General features: G+C 39.9%; 1 protein-coding gene across 2 annotated transcripts in view; it reads left to right on the forward strand.

The window, feature by feature from the left end:
- The window catches only part of LAMA3 (laminin subunit alpha 3), a 172,275-nt gene that overhangs the window by 151,538 nt on the left and 4,804 nt on the right, over nt 1-15,933 (forward strand). For both annotated transcript variants that reach the window (XM_089517180.1, XM_089517179.1), the window contains 7 exons: nt 1,725-1,865; nt 3,041-3,185; nt 6,634-6,797; nt 8,685-8,874; nt 10,817-10,957; nt 13,104-13,263; nt 14,908-15,038. In XM_089517180.1, coding sequence (XP_089373306.1) covers nt 1,725-1,865; nt 3,041-3,185; nt 6,634-6,797; nt 8,685-8,874; nt 10,817-10,957; nt 13,104-13,263; nt 14,908-15,038 — 1,072 coding nt within the window. The remainder of the gene's footprint in view (nt 1-1,724; nt 1,866-3,040; nt 3,186-6,633; nt 6,798-8,684; nt 8,875-10,816; nt 10,958-13,103; nt 13,264-14,907; nt 15,039-15,933) is intronic.

Genomic DNA, 15,933 nt, shown 5'->3' on the forward strand with positions numbered 1-15,933 from the left:
CATTCACAAGACAAAAGGGACTGTGTTGGTACTCAAAGTCTGTCTAGTACATGGTGTTTTCATGGCTTGAATTTTGCTGTTAGTCCAAAATAGAGTAGAACCCTTGGATCAATGGGATTTACATAAGTGTTGTTTTATTATTCAGTAATAGATTCATTAGGTCTATTCTGTTTGGAAATCGCCAGTAGGATTTAGCTTGTGCCAGAAAGCAAAAACCAAATAGATAGGATACCCTATGTGGCCACATACTTTTACATAAATAGTGCAGAATCTGATTCTCATTAATCACAGTCCATTATAAAAGAAAAGAAAAAGAACAAAAGTCAGTTTGTCTGCACTGGTGATTAAATTAGCCAAGCCCTTTATCCCTGATATGCTTTGAAAGGAAAAGGCTATGCTTGAAATAATATTAAACGCTCAGGGCACCATCTTTTGTAAATGTGAGGTTATCATCCAGGGCACTGCAATAGCTGTTTGAATACTGCAGCATGTCCTCCTTCTGGAGGCTACTTTGACCTCTTAACTTGCCTCTTCTTGGAGATAGACAAAAACATTTTTGTTCAATCAGGCCTTTGTTAATAGAGACTGATTACATGATCTGTCTGCTACTCTGTATGATCTATTTTACTGGGTTAATTGCTTGAGTGATTGTTTTTTTATGTTTTGGTTGGCATTAGTTATCAAGACCTATAAGAGGGGGAGAGTTAGCCAGAATATTGGACCAGGGCCTGGAGAACTAAGGAAGGGCTGATAAATTTCTGACATCCCACTCCCTACAAACAAACAAACCTCACAACCCCCTTCCATTGCATTATTTTACAAAGTTTAGCAGACATGTAGCTCTTCAGGCATTTTCTTGGTTTTTTACATGAACCTATCTAATTTTTTAATGAAATGCTTAGATCATTTCACTCTGTGAAATCGGGTGTATTCACTTAAGTGATTACCACATACGGCTTTTAAACTGCTATTTCACGGGCAGAGAAGCAGCTTTGGCAATGCTGATCACATGATGCTGCCTCCCACCCATAGCTACCCTGTCCCCCAGCTGTCCCTTTTCATTCATGGGAGAAACCTATGAAAGAATGGGCAATCCTGCAGAGCTCTAGAATTGTGTAACAAAGTTGGGGGGGAAACCCACCCACCCCTCCAAAAGGTATGGTTGGTAGAACATAAAGGAAGGAGGTGGGGTTAAGGAGAGGACAAGAAGAGAGCACAATGGGGCAGCAGCCTTGGGAATGAATGAAAGAACTGAAGAGATGGCTGCGCTATAAATTGTATGTTTGCATTTTATTTTACTTCCATGACTGCAGTGAGAAAGGTGTGATAATCTCCTTAGACTTTTGAATTCTGTTGTTGTTCATAGCTCGCATTGACACTGTAAACATGAAATATTGTAAACAGGAAGACCACCAGTTCATTATATAACGTAAATCCACTATGTTTTTCAAGTCCAAATTTGACAAGTTCTTTTTTAAAATCCACCCATTTCGTATTATACCATTATCTTTACTGAAAAAAGACTCAATTTCTTGAGCTTCAACACAGTCTTGTTCCATCTGGTAGAAATTTTCTCAGAGGCCCTTTTACTTGTGCTTTATGCTGTAAAATGGTTTTGGAACAATAGTTAAAAAGTGATAAACACACCTTATATGCAAGTAATGAAATGTTTAATAGTTCTGCTCAGAAAAATTTCCCTCTGGTTTGTATTTTTCTTGTTCCAGGCTTCAAATGTTGATTGATGATGTCCCTGAGTCAACAATAGTTGAAATGCTTCCTATAATAGGAAGGAAAACACTCAGTCGGCCAATAGAACTTGGTGGTAATAATTTTGAAGGTTGCATTTCCAATGTCTTTATACAAAGGTAAACATATATTAATAATTTTTTATTTACGTGTAGTAATGTGCTTACTGGAATAAAATAGAATTATTAGCATGGATGATACACTTGAGAACATGACTGAAATAGAATATCTGCATTATTCGAAGTGGAAGGAGAATGCCTTCATGCAGTATATGAAAATGATAATGCTATCTTGTGCAGGGTTCAGACCATCCTTCCCCTGTGTTTCCTGTTGCCTGCACTTCCCTCTCATTTTTCCTAGTCTGTCATGTAAGCTATAGGAACAGGTCCACTTTCAACATAGGCACAGTGCTTTCTGCACTGCATTTTCTTATCCAAAGTGTGTAGGTGTAGCTTTATGATACTTCCACATCCACGTAACCACACTGATATTGCTGAATGAATGTTGTTAATTTCTCCAAGGCCCTAAAGCACACTTCAGAAAAAATCCAGTTTGAGACTGCTTTAACTGCCTTGGCTCAGAGCTAGGAAACCCTGGGAATTGTAGTTTATTGTGGCACCAGCAATCTTTGACAGAGAAGGCTAAATGTCTTACAAAACTACAGTTGCCAGAATTCCCTAGCATTGAGCCAGGGCAGTTAAAGTGGTCTGAAACTGGATTATTTCTGCAGTGTGTTTTGGACCTTCAGCATTTTGCCTACTGTCATCAGCATATGTAGTCTCTCCTATGTATCAACTATTATCTAACACAAATAATAGAAAAATTATCGTAAATCCAGTGCAGGATTACAGCCTAGAAATTGGCAGGTCTTTGTGAAAAAGGACCTATCTCACATGTAGTTCATATGAAGAAATAACCGAGGTTATTTTTTTTCCTATGAAGGCCTTTGAAATAAACCATGATTAGCTGGGTTTTATCTTAGGAACTTTGCCTCTTACTGTATTGCCTTCCATTTAGCAGATGGAAAATTTGTATGTGCCATTTTTATTGACAATGCATGCCAGTGCAAAATAAATTCAATCACAGGAAATAGTTACTGAGGGCAGTTGTAACCAGAATAAGCATCCACAATATAGACAACAACATTTTTGAAACTAAATTTCCACAGGTCATCACAGAGAGATGCTTTGCCTTGTCCAAGGAATCCTTCACTTTAGGTTGTTCTCTTCTGTAGCAAGTCTGAATCTCAAGAGGCAATGTGAAATCATTTTACTATTTCTTATCTCTGTTTCAGAATGGGACAATTTCCTCATGTACAAGATCTAACCAATTATGAGGAAAAGACTGATGTGTCTTTAGGCTTCTGTATGATAAAGAAACAACCACAGCCATTGCTACTGCGGGAACTAACAGAGCCGTATCCTGAAATGGCTTTGAAGGTTGGGCATTTGAAGGTTTTTTAAAAAGTGGAGAAGAGGACACAATAATCCAAAATCTATGCATCCATAAAATATAGGTTCAGTTGCCAAGCTTTCAAAAGTTCCTTTTAAAGACTCCTAATCCCAGAATCACTCAGTGACCATCCTGGGCAATTTGGGCAGTCGTATTCTTAAAAAGAGAACTTTCCCAAGCTCTGTTCAGTTGCACTAGGAATAGAGAGAGACAGGCACTTGTCAAGACAGCTCCCTCTTCCTAAAGCCTCAAGCCAAGCAGAGCTTCTGGTGAGCTTAGACCTTGGAGGAAAAGAAAGCTGTCCATCCAATTTACTGTCTGCTTTTGTACTGCCTCTGTGCCTACCTTCTTTTTTCAGCTCCACATACAGTCCTAGCCTGAATTAAGTATATGTTTACAGTTCTGGTGCATCCTGTTTGTGTAGAAAAATCAACATGCAAGAGAAAGAAATGGGATGATTTTAGGGCCATATAAAACAAAGATCCAGAGAGCGGTATAGAGAGGCTCACTAGTAGGAATTACTTATTATTTATTATTTATTATTATATTTATTTGTATCCCACTCTTTTCTCAGAACTGGGACTCAGAGTGGCTTCACAACATTAAAACAGTATGATTAAAAACATAGTACATTAAAAAGGAATTAAATTATTACAGTATTAAAACAGATAGTTATTTGTTAATGCTCTTTTTCTTCACTTTCAGAAGTTGAGTATTGAAGAATTGCTCCTTTGTCCAAATTATATTTTGCTAAGAAATGTTATCTTTTAAAGGATGAAAACTGGAATTCATTAACAGTAATTAAAAAAAAGCAGCCTGATCACAACCTATGGTTCTGATTCCTGACAGTAGGTTTGTTATTTCAGGTTTAGTTACAGATATAAAGCATTAACTGAAATTCATTCCCAATATGTTCATGGGATTTACATGCTTGGAGAGTCTTGTAGTCCAATTGTATGTATAATTTAATAAACGTATGACGGAAGTCCCACTAATTACAACATGTAAAATTGTTGCCTTCATTACAGTGACAATGACAATGACTATTTGTATCTTGCTTCCACCCAGAATTGGGTCTCAAGGTGGCTTACAGTTTAAAAGAGTAATATAGTTAAAACATAGAAAGTGTATGTTAAAATAGAATTAAACTAGTCACAATATTAGGTAAAGGTAGTCCCTTGACATATCTAGTCATAACCAACTGTAGGGGGGCAGTGCTCATCTCTGTTACTAAGCCAAAGAGCCAGCGTTGTCAGAAGACAAATCTGGTGGTCATGTGGCCAGCATGACTACACCAAATGCTGTTACCTTCCTACCAAAGTGGTACCTATTTATCTACTTGCATTTGCATGCTTTCGAACTGCTAGGTTGGCAGAAGCTGGGATTAGTGACAAGAGTTCACGCCATCATGCGGCAATCGGGCCTCGAGCTGACAATCTTCTGATCTTCCAATCATCAGAATTCTCATCTTAACCACTAAGCCACTACATCCCTCAGTCACAATATTAAAACACTTCAAATTTCTAGATAAAAGAATAGAATGCAATTTAAAAAATAAAAAGCTATTAAAGTTGTACAGTTTAAAACAATAAGGTTTTAGCCTGCTGACAGAAGGAAAACAAGGAGGGGGCCACTCTGACCTTGCTGGGAAGGCAGTCCCAGAGTCTAGGGGCAGTCACTGAGAAGGCCCTCTCTCACATCACCACCAGCCGGGGCATCACTAATGGGTGCAAGCTGCACCAGTGACAGTCTAAGGGAAGGTGACATCACCGCTCCCAAACATTTGCCTTTTGGCACAAATGGGCTGTGGTGTTCGCCTGCGTTTCCATAAAACACTGAAGAGATGGCGTGAGTGGGGTGAAGGTCAGTGGGAGGAGAAAGTAGAGGTCTCAGGTTTTTTTAAAAATTAAAATTTTTAAATTTTATTTTTTTAAAAAATATTTTTGAAATATTCTTTAAAAACATCACATCTTACCAAATTTTCATTTTAACTACATGAAACTATATGCATGTAAATACATTTAGGCAGTGTGTATGATATTGTAATTTAAATATATAATTTTAATTTTGCTAGTTGTTTATGCCACAACTATTACCATTACATTCAATGATATGGAAGAATTACAATTTATGAGTAATACTTGTACAAAAACATTACTAAGGATTCTGTATGGTGTGGTATGTGAGGAGGTCAATGAGAGGTGACACTGTGAGATACCACACCAGCTGATGCCAATCCTAATGATGCCACCCCCACCAGCCATGCTTGCAGTGATGGTGGAACTGAAAGAAGCGCCTCTCCTGATAATCTCAGGGCTCGAGCATGCTCATACTGAGGAAGATGTGGTCTGCCAAATAGCCTGAGCTGAGCCATATAGGACTTTGAATTGTGTCCAGCACTTTGAATTGTGTCTGGATACAAACTGGGAACCAGTGGAGCTGTTTTTACAGAGGCATAGCTCCAGTTAGCACTCTGGCTGAAACTTCTTGAACTAGCGGAGCTTCTGAACACTCTTCGAAGTCAGCCCATGTACAGCATATTATAGTAGTCCAAACAGGATGTAACTAACGTATGTACCACCATAGCCAGATCCAGAAACTCAAGGTACAGGGACAGTTGGTGCACAAGCTTTAAATGTACAAAAATGCTCCTGGCCACCACAAAACATGGGCATCCAGGTTAGAAGATGAGTCCAGGAGTGCAGTTAACCTACTAACCTGTGTCTTCAGAGGAAGTGTAACCTCATCTAACACAGACAGAATCCCTGTTTCCCGATTTGCCTTTTGACTGATCAAGAGCACCTCTCTGTCTTGTTGGATTAAGTTTCAATTTGCTTGCCATCATCTAGTTCATTAGTGAGACAAGCAGCAGTTTAAACAAGTCAGCCACCTTGGATTGGGTTGGTAAAGAGTAGTAGTGTTGGATGTCATTCACATATTGATGACACTGCTGGTATAGATATCTACTCCAAAGTAAATCCCACTACATTCATTAATACTTACTCCCAGTGAGTGTACACAAGACTGTAGCCTTAATCAGTTAAACTTCACAACACCTCTATTGTGCAGAAATAACTGTCTACACTGAGTTGTTAAATTTACTTTAAAGTATAGTGGAGAGAGGCTGAATAGTTTAATCAGAAATGCCATATTGAAAGCTGAGAGGAGACTTGTGTCTACATTTGAAAGCTTCAGGTTTTGATTAAATGACTTTTGAAGCTTAAGTTTAAAAGAGAGCTTCAGACTTATGACAGAAACCAGGGGAGAAATTAGCAAGATGAGACAAGTAAAAGAGAAGAGTAAATACAGTGTGAACTCAATGAAATCCATAATCCTTGTTTCTTTCTCTCCCACTTTCAAAAATAATGATGCTCTGTTTTATATTACGTTGTTAGAGGTGCCAGTGCTAAAATCATTTTTTCTTTTTACTTCCAGAGGAAAAAAATAATTGCCTATCTGACAGATGCAAGTGTACAGCAAAACAACAAAAGTTGTCCTTTCCACACACCATTAAATTTTGTCACTGGAGCTTATCACTTTGGCAATACTCCTGACACTCATTTGCTGTATGCAACTTCCCAAACATCATCAAGAGACCGGTAATGAGATGAATTTTTATTCTAAGCATTTTATATTCTCAGAATTTAGACCTTTATGAGCAGAGCCTCAAAATGTTACTTTTTTAAAGCAACAACTTTCATAATGCCAAATTTGGTACACCATGATGCTTGGGGGATTCTGGGAATTGTAATCCAAAATAAATCCCTCCCCCCATGCTCTATATCAGATATTGTTAGCCTAAGTGCCTAGGTTTTACCTAGCTAGGCTAAGGGCTGAGAAAAGTATGTGAGGATCAAATAAGCCAGAGGCAACAAGCAGCAAATCAAGAAAACAAGATCTAGAAGCAAAGAGATAATCAAAAGACAGGCTTGGTGGGCAGGTACCAGTTTAAGCAGATGGAGACTAAGCTACTCAGACTAAGCTTGGAGAAGTACTTATATATAGCCAGCCATGGCCCTATTGGTCTCTCAGTTTATATAGTCCTGGCTGGTGCTATGACTTCCATTCTAGACAGGTGACTATGCCACAGTTTAATCATTGGAGGCTATCACACGGGACGGGAGGCTCTCAATCTCGAAAGAGAAGATAGCGAGGTCAATTCGAAAATTGATTTATCACACCTTAAATGGCCTCCCCGAACGCAATCCAGATTCTGTGCAAAGTAAGCCATCACATCGGTGGGTTCTTAATTGCAAATTGGCACCCTTGCGCATGCTCAGTGAGACTCCAGATGACTGGAGCATAGCATATTTAGGTGAGTGAGAGAGAGGAACCAAGGAACCCCACAATTTACAAAAAAGGTTGGGGGAGAGAATGGTTGAAAGAATATGCTCTATTCACATTAAAACGAGCATATATTCACTCTTGTCACGTTAAAATGTGAATATAATGGTTATCCAATAGCTCCCGGTCCATGCTTCTTAATTAGCAGGCAGCAGCCCCCCCCCCCTTCAGCAATGCTGAAGAACAAGCAAAAGCATGGCTTCGTGGGAACCCCCCCCCCTTTTCCGGATTGGGGGGGGGAACCAGGAACAAAGGAGACATGCACATCACACCAAACAACAGCGCACTGAGTGCGAAGTTGCCTAGGAATAGGGTTTGTGACTTTGCTAGTTCACTGAATTTACTTAACTGTGGATTGACGTGTGATTGCGTTCGGAGTGTGTTCGGACTGCCAGCGATCGCATGTGGTAACCTTTCGCGCAATAACGTGAATACGCATGATTGCATTAAGGATGACACTGGATTATACTTCCAATTTCAGTCATGTGATAAACTCCATTGATAGGCTAATCTGAGAGCTGTCCAAGTGGTGCAAGAAGTAAGATACCTGAATTCTGTTGTCTGTTGGCCCAGTTCCAGCTACATAATTACAGCACTTTATTCCACTTCAACTGCCCTTGTTCCATCCTATGGAAGGCTGGGATCTGTAGTTTAGGGAGGGGCATTTAGAATTCTCAGTTAAAGAGCTCTGGTGCTACTACAAACCTCATGATTCCATGGGATGCAGCCATGGCAGGTGAAGTGGGATTTAGTGGTATAAAGTAAATGGGTCCCAGGTTTCTAATTTAAGTACCCTGGCACCTGAGCCTTACAGATATTTTCAGATTAGCTTGCTAAAATAAGATTGTATGTTAAGTTTGAAAAAGGGAGCAAAAGATGTATGTTTGACGTGATAACCAGTCTCTGATATGGTAGCCCAGTTTTGTATGTTTGCCTAGCCTTGAAGGACATTGTGTATCTTTGGACAAGTTTCCTCCTTCACCAGAAGGTTACTGAGCATGTTTAAAAGACAAGAACTGCAAAGCACCGTGTGCCTGGAACATTAGCATAATGAAAAAAATAATAATATACCGTTCCATTTCTACTTCCTAATTTTCTATGCCTTTGTCTTCTATACATATTTATTTATTTTTACATTCAAGATCACATTTTGCAGTTGATGTTCGTACAGCATCATCTAGAGGACTGATCTTCTTCATGGGAGAGAAACTGGGGGGCAGATACATGTCCCTTTACCTTTCAAAGGGACGTTACGTCTTTCTACTTGCTGCTGATGGAAGAAAGATAAAGATCAAGAGCAAAGCCAAATACAGTGATGGACAATGGCATACGGTGAGTGGGAGGGATGCTCAGATTAAATAATTCAGATGTCCATTACCTATTAAAGTACATAGGACAACTTTCTACTTCAATTTCATCATTTTAGGAAAACTCCCAGACAGACAACATTCCTTACCTTATAGATTATTTCTGAATATTGTTTGACATCCTAGGACCTAGCAGCTCAGCCAATCCACACTGAGACTTCATCACTAGCATCAAGAACTCACTTTGTGCATTATAACATTAATCTGTGGAGCCTACAACCAACTGTTTTCCAAGATAATCTGCTTCCCCTCCCCACCAAAAAACAGGAAGTGGAATTATGTGCTTTCCCCCCTTTCTTCCCCTCTTAAATGTAAATATCCCCCACCTCTGTACTACAGCTATTATACAGTGGGTTCCTGCCATCCATGGATCTGAGCATCCACAGATGGCAAGCCCCATTGTTTCCATGGGGTAAGGGGACAGAACAGATCCCCCATGGATAAGGGACAGCTGTATTTGCACCAGTGGCAACAGCAGTTAAATTCACTTAGGGTTCCCTTTAAATTTAAACTGGGATTTGAATCCTGGTTCTAACAGAGTCAGCATGGTTTAGTGGTTTCAATGCTGGACTATATCTCTGGAGACCAGGATTCGAATCCCTGCTCAGACGTGGAAACCCATTAGGTGGCCTTGGGCAACTTCAGAGGAAGGCAATGGCAAACCCCCTCTGAACAAATCAAGAGACCTTGGAAGGCTGCACTCTTCCTCACTGCACCTGTCCCTATTAATAACAAACAAAGAAACAAAACAAAAACAAACACCACTGTCTATTTTTTTGTCCCAAATGCCCTCTAGAGGACATTGAGAGCTTTTCTACCTATTTTCAAGGCCTTCCTGGGCTATTTTAGCCTCAGGAGTGTCCCTTTTTAATAACAGGAAGTGTTCATTTATTATTTCAAAGACGGCCTCTCTTGAGCTGAAGTTGGTCCATGAGGTCCCCCAAACATGGTGCAAATGCCCTCTAACTCCTTAGAAGGCATTTGGGAACAAAAACATTTTTTAAAAAATGTTTACATTTTTACTCTGAGGCATATTGGGCGGGGGGCTCCTAACATGGTGGAAATGTGCTCCTTAGAGGGCATTTTGGAGAAAAGTTTTTTTTCTAAAAAAAAATTACCCCTAGGGACCTCAAAAATAACTCTGGGGACTGCATGTGGCCCGGGGACTGCACTTTACCAGTAAATGAAGGAACTGCTAGAGAAGTGTATAAAAGATGAGAGACTGGAGATTGCACACATTCATCCATGCACACATTCATCCATGGTCATTGTGTAGGCACTAAATTACATTTATATAAGTAAATATTCCCCAATTCAGCAGGTATGCAAAACAGCAAAGTAAGGTAATAGGCAGTGATGTGTGAACAACTTAGGCCTGTTACAGACTGCCAAAATAAAGCTGCTTCGGGTCTCTTTGGAGGTATGTTGTTTAAATGTTGCATGCATCATAAGAATCTGGAAGCTGCACCAAAGCTGCACTCCAGTGCTTAGGAATGGAGTGTGGCTTTGGCATGACCTCCGGACTCTTAGGACCCAGGCATCATTTAAACAGCATACCTCCAAAGAGACCCGAAGCAGCTTTATTTTGGCAGTCTGTAACAGGCCTTAGCTTTCTTTCCTTTCCTTTTCTTCTTTCCTAAGAAAAGAAAGTTAAACAAGCTCTTACCCCTTATAATTATGGAGTCTCATAAATATTCAAGCCTGTGGGTGACACCTTGTAAACTCTTAAGGGACAATGATCACTGCATTATTGAAAATACAGAGTGATAAAATACTTGAAAAAGCAGAGTCTGCTTATTGCTTAGAATGAAGAGAAAAATAGTGTACACTAGACCAAGCCCTTACTTTGTACTGCTTAATCTCTCTGTATCATGTTGGCTAAATACATACATTTCTCTCCTGAAAAGGTGACATTCAGCCAAGTTGGACAGAAAATGCGTCTTGTAGTTGATGGTTTGAAGGCTCGAGGAGGGAACGTACCACCTGCATTCTCTACTAAGACCGAGTCACCAATCTACCTGGGAGGAGTCCCTTCATTAAAAATTCAGGTAAAAAACTGAGGTGTTAGTTGACGTGGAATTAGATCAGGGTTGGACAGCACTTTTCAGTCGAATTAATGGCTAAATTCCAATCTGGGAAATGGCTCAGGGCTGCATTCCAGCAGTGAGTTGGGCTCTAAGGGCATAGATTGAGGAATACAGGAACAGGACAGGTGGTACTTTAGCAAAGTTGGTAGTAGCAAATGTAATTCTTTTTAATTTGGGCATATTCAGCATCAAATATACAAAGCCCATTTCAGTTCTGTGCAGTGTACTGCTAAGCAAGCACCAATGTACCATCTTCCTGGTAGCAAAGCAGACCTCAGATCTGTGTATATAAAGGTTTTGCAGCTGCAGGGTGCTTCAGTTGTTGTTGTATGCCTTCAGGTTGTTTTTTACTGTGACCCTATGGCAAGTCTCTTCTTGCATTTTCTTGGCAAGATTTGTTCAGAGGGGGTTTGCCTAACCTTACCCCCGAGGATGAGAAAGTATGACTTGCCTAAGGTCACTCAATGAACAGGGGTTCAAACCCTAGTCTCCAGAGTAGTTGTAGTCCAACACCTAAGCCACTACATCACACTAGCTTTCTAAAGTTTTAATGCCCTGCTCTTTTAATGTCTTTAATATTTAAATAACTTTGTATTAGGTTTATATGCTACTCTTATTGTCAGTCACTGATAAAAGATAACAGTGAGGTTTTTCTGTGCTGGAGGAAAAAGGAACCGTATACACTCACAAGCTGGATGGGATCCCTCTGGGCCAGATTTGGCTCATAAGCTACAAGTTTCTCATCCTTTGTTCAAGACTATTTTCAAACTACACATATTGATTCTACTTTAATTTCCATAGTTCTGTCCTGTGGAATCCTGGGTTTGTAGTTACATGAGGTTCTTTGAAATTCTGTGTCAAAGAGTTCTATGCTTCACCACACTGCATATCACAGGATTCTGTATGATGGAGACATGGGGTTTAATGTATTTGTACTTTTATCCCAATCTGTCCACATTCTTCAAGGAAGCCAATATTTCCACTTCTTTTCTACAGTGCTATAGAAATAAACAACAACATCAACAACAATAATAATTTTCAGCTGCATGTAAAAAAAAGTGAGAGTCACAATATGATCAGTATGCCACCTTCCAGCTTGACTTTCACTAGAAAATCAAAAATTATATTTACCATGAAGATTCATTCTGGGAATGGTTTTATGCATATGCCAGCCCATGCTATTAGGAGTGTTAGTTATTTTTCCATTACTTCCATTGAGACTCTTTCCTTCTCGAGCAGTTTATTTTATCCTGTCTAGATAACTAGCTATGCTTCAGCCCTTTTCCAGTAAAATAATTAGAAAACAACATAATAAGCAGGATAGGGATATAGATGTAAACCCAGGTTTTGATTCATTCTTTTCCAGCACTTGCATAGATGCATAATAGTTTCACTGGCACCTTAACTGAAATTATACTGTCCACAGAACCATGCTCTTAGGAGGAGAAAACTGCTTTCTACAAATAACATTTTTGCACTGATTATTCTTCTTTGGCTTTTGTAGCCATTCACAGAGCCTTTTCTTATTAAATTTATGTATTATATATTCATTTGATGATGGGATCTTCCAGGCATATTTTACATATGATGTTGACCATTAAATTATTAAGATGGGGCCATCTTTGGCTAACAAATCAGCTGGATCATGTTCCTCCTTTTTCTCTAGGTTTGTATGATTCTATGTTCCATCAGTGCTGCGCTCTCTCTCTCTCTCTCTCTCTCTCTCTCTCTCTCTGTTCTGTTTCCTTAATCTGTTACCCTCCAAATATTTTGGACTATAGCTTTCAGAATTCTTTATCATTAGCCATGATATCTGGTACTCATAGAATTGAAGTCTAAAACATCTTGAAAGCAGCAGGCTGAGTAAACTGATCTAGTTTATTACCCTTTAGTCCCTTCTTTATTCCTTTGCAGACTTAAAATTATTATGTCTGAACAGTCCTACCTCTAGAAGAGAGGGGGCTGCCTAAATGTAAAGGAAACATTTATGAATCTGTTCATAGGCTTGGCTGCACTGAGTACTGTGCTGCTCAAATACATATGATTGAATTTAATGTAATCCGTGGTTTTGTGTTTATGTTTTTTTATTTTGTATTTGTGTTTTCAGAATATACCAAAAAAGAGCTTTATGGGCTGCTTGAGAAATTTTAATGTGGGAGGAAAGCCTGTACATGCTTACCATCAGAACAGTGGTGTCTTGCCTTGCTTGGATAATGTTTTGGAGAATGGGATCTCCTTCTTCAATGAAGGGGGGCATGTTGTCATTGGTGAGTACTGCAGCAGGAGTTACTGGTTCTGATCATCAAAATCTTGGCATTCACTAAGGACTTTATCACACAAGACTAAAAAGTGGAATTTTAACAGGATAAAAGTATCTTTGGCCTAAACTTATCACACAATGTTGTGTCCATCCTGTTCCTGCCTTGCATTCCATTCAGTACTGTAGTGGACCTTTTCACAGACAGGCAAAACCCATCAGTAGGCTCTCAATCTCACAGCTATTCCTTTACTGCCTTCATGCAATAGGTCCCGTCCACTGCAGTTCTGCTTCTCAGGCAGTCACATGGTGTGAGTAGACGTGATTCTTCTCTCCCCTTCCCCTTGCAGTGATCACAGCATCTAACACCTTCCCACATTCACATAGCAGCAGGCTTCTGGAAGGTGTTAGCAGCCATGTTTGCTGCTCCTCTCCGCAAAGCATGGGGCTGCTGAGTGAATGTGTGCACACAGCAGTCCCACACACTGGGAGTGGGGAGGAGCAGCAGCTGCAGTGGCTTCCTGAAGCTGGATGCTGTGTGCACATTCACACAGCAGCCAGCTTTGAGAAATGTTTGGCAGCCACAATTGCTTGTTTCCATTCTTCTGGAAAGTTTGGCAGTTCAGAAAACAGATCACGCAACCATGGATTGCCAAAGTGCTATCAAGTCTGATGAGAAATTATGCCAAACCAGTATGTTTTCATTCTTAAGCTAGCACAATTGTGGCAGGAAGAGTAGACTGGTGTGATGAAGTCCTCAGTTGAGCAAAGAGAGCTTCCACTGTGTCCAGGCTTATTTAGAGCACAACCTTAACTCACTAAGATGACTGTGGGCCAGCTGAGTTAACACTAGGCCACCTGATGCTATGGTTTATCTAAATCTCATCCAGCCTAGGAATTTTGGACTATCTTGGCCCTGGTCCAAGTTTGTGCCAGCATAGTAATGGTATCCTTGGGCTGAGGGCAGTTTGGATCAGCCATAACATGGCTCTCTCTGGATATCCTTTGCTTTCTCTTTTTTGGTCTTTATTTTTCCTGATCCTAGTTGTACCTTTAGATCCTGTAGCCCCTTCAGGGATCACAAGAAGCTTCTGCCTATTCTTAATCCCCTATAGCTGGCACATCTTTTGAGTAAGGATTGCACTGTCACTATTTTTTTAATTAGTGAGGTGACCCCCTGCCTATGCTGGAAAGAAGCTGTTGAGCAGGGATGTGCAGCACCAGCTGGTCTGGGGGCTACACCTACCCCATTTTCAACTACCCCTCCCCAACTTCTGAAAGCTACTCCCACCCATTTTTTCAGGTCTCAAGACTGGATGATTACTTCCAGTTCTGAAAAATGATGGGGGGAATTAACCTTCAAATGGAGATTTGTGCCCTTGGTGGATTCTCAGAAGTCCATTTGGGGGGCTATTTTTTCAGCAATGTGGTTCTTATAGTAGATCTGGGCCTGGATCCAGGGACAACACAGGGGGTTGGGGGCTGCCAGCAGGATGTCCAATTCCCATTCAAATTGCAGAGCTCCCTCTTTTTTTGAACACCTTCTCATAGAGTCCCTGCAGCAACTAAGCAGTGCATGGACTTGAGCTCATAATCTGGTCATCTTTTTTTTTTTTTTTAAATAACTGTTCCCAATTCTTTTTCTGGATTTCAGAAAAAAACTTCTGGAAGAACTTGTACTATAGGATTGCATTTAGCATTCGTCCAAGGAGTTTAACTAGCATTTTAATCCATACTGGCAGCAAACAAGGGAACTATTTAACTGTTTACATGAAAGAAGGTGTGGTAAGTGTGATTTTTCTTCTCTTTTTTCCAATTTACCAGCACTTGTTGGGAGGGAAAGGGGAAAGATTCTAGCCTTGAATTATTAAGGAGTAGTACCAATTGCTACTGAATATGATAGCAGGTAAGAGGAAGGAACTGACAAAAACATCTCTGTGTATTCTTTGCCTAAGAAAATCCTATGAAATTCATGGGGTTGCCATAAGTCAACAGGCAACATGAAGGCAAACACACAGACATTCTAGTATATCAGGAGAGCATCAGATTGTTGAAGGTTCATCTAGTATCACAAAGCCGTACACTGTTTGGCTGTAGAGAGCTCCAGAAAATTACTTTTTTAAAAACTATAGCACTCAGAATCCCGTAGCCAAAAGTTGCAGCCAAAAAGAGTAACTTTTCAATGCTAGTCAGATAGTGAAAGTCTTGTTAAGCTGTTGCTTCTTTTGAATTCTACAATGCAAGCTACATTAACATCAGTATGAGATGCCATTAAAATCTGTCCCTGACTCTCAATGGCATCTGGAATGATTTAATCTTCATCTGATTGGTGTCCTTGCATGCTCTCCAAGTGCTTTGAGTGTAAATGACATTACTGTGTTATTAACAGCAAGTAGCAAAAATTAACTTCAGCCTGGCAGCAACCAACCAGTAAACTCTTAAGGTGAATATATCCTTTCTTCAAGAGTAGAAAAACACATACAATTTTAAAAATACCTTTTCCTAGGAGGAGATGTACCTGATCTTCAAAACAACAATCTAGGTTTTACATACAAGGCCGTTGCAAAATACATTGAAAAGAATCAAACTCAGCAAATGTTTCATGGGCGCTTATTTTTGTGTCTATGGCGCATTATAGACGGGCCTTTAATACACCCCCGTCACATGCTAGGGGTTGGCT

The sequence above is a fragment of the Sceloporus occidentalis genome, unplaced genomic scaffold (assembly GCF_023333645.1).
Source record: "Sceloporus occidentalis isolate IW3139 unplaced genomic scaffold, rSceOcc1.0.p SCAF_3, whole genome shotgun sequence".
Lineage (NCBI taxonomy): Eukaryota > Metazoa > Chordata > Lepidosauria > Squamata > Phrynosomatidae > Sceloporus > Sceloporus occidentalis.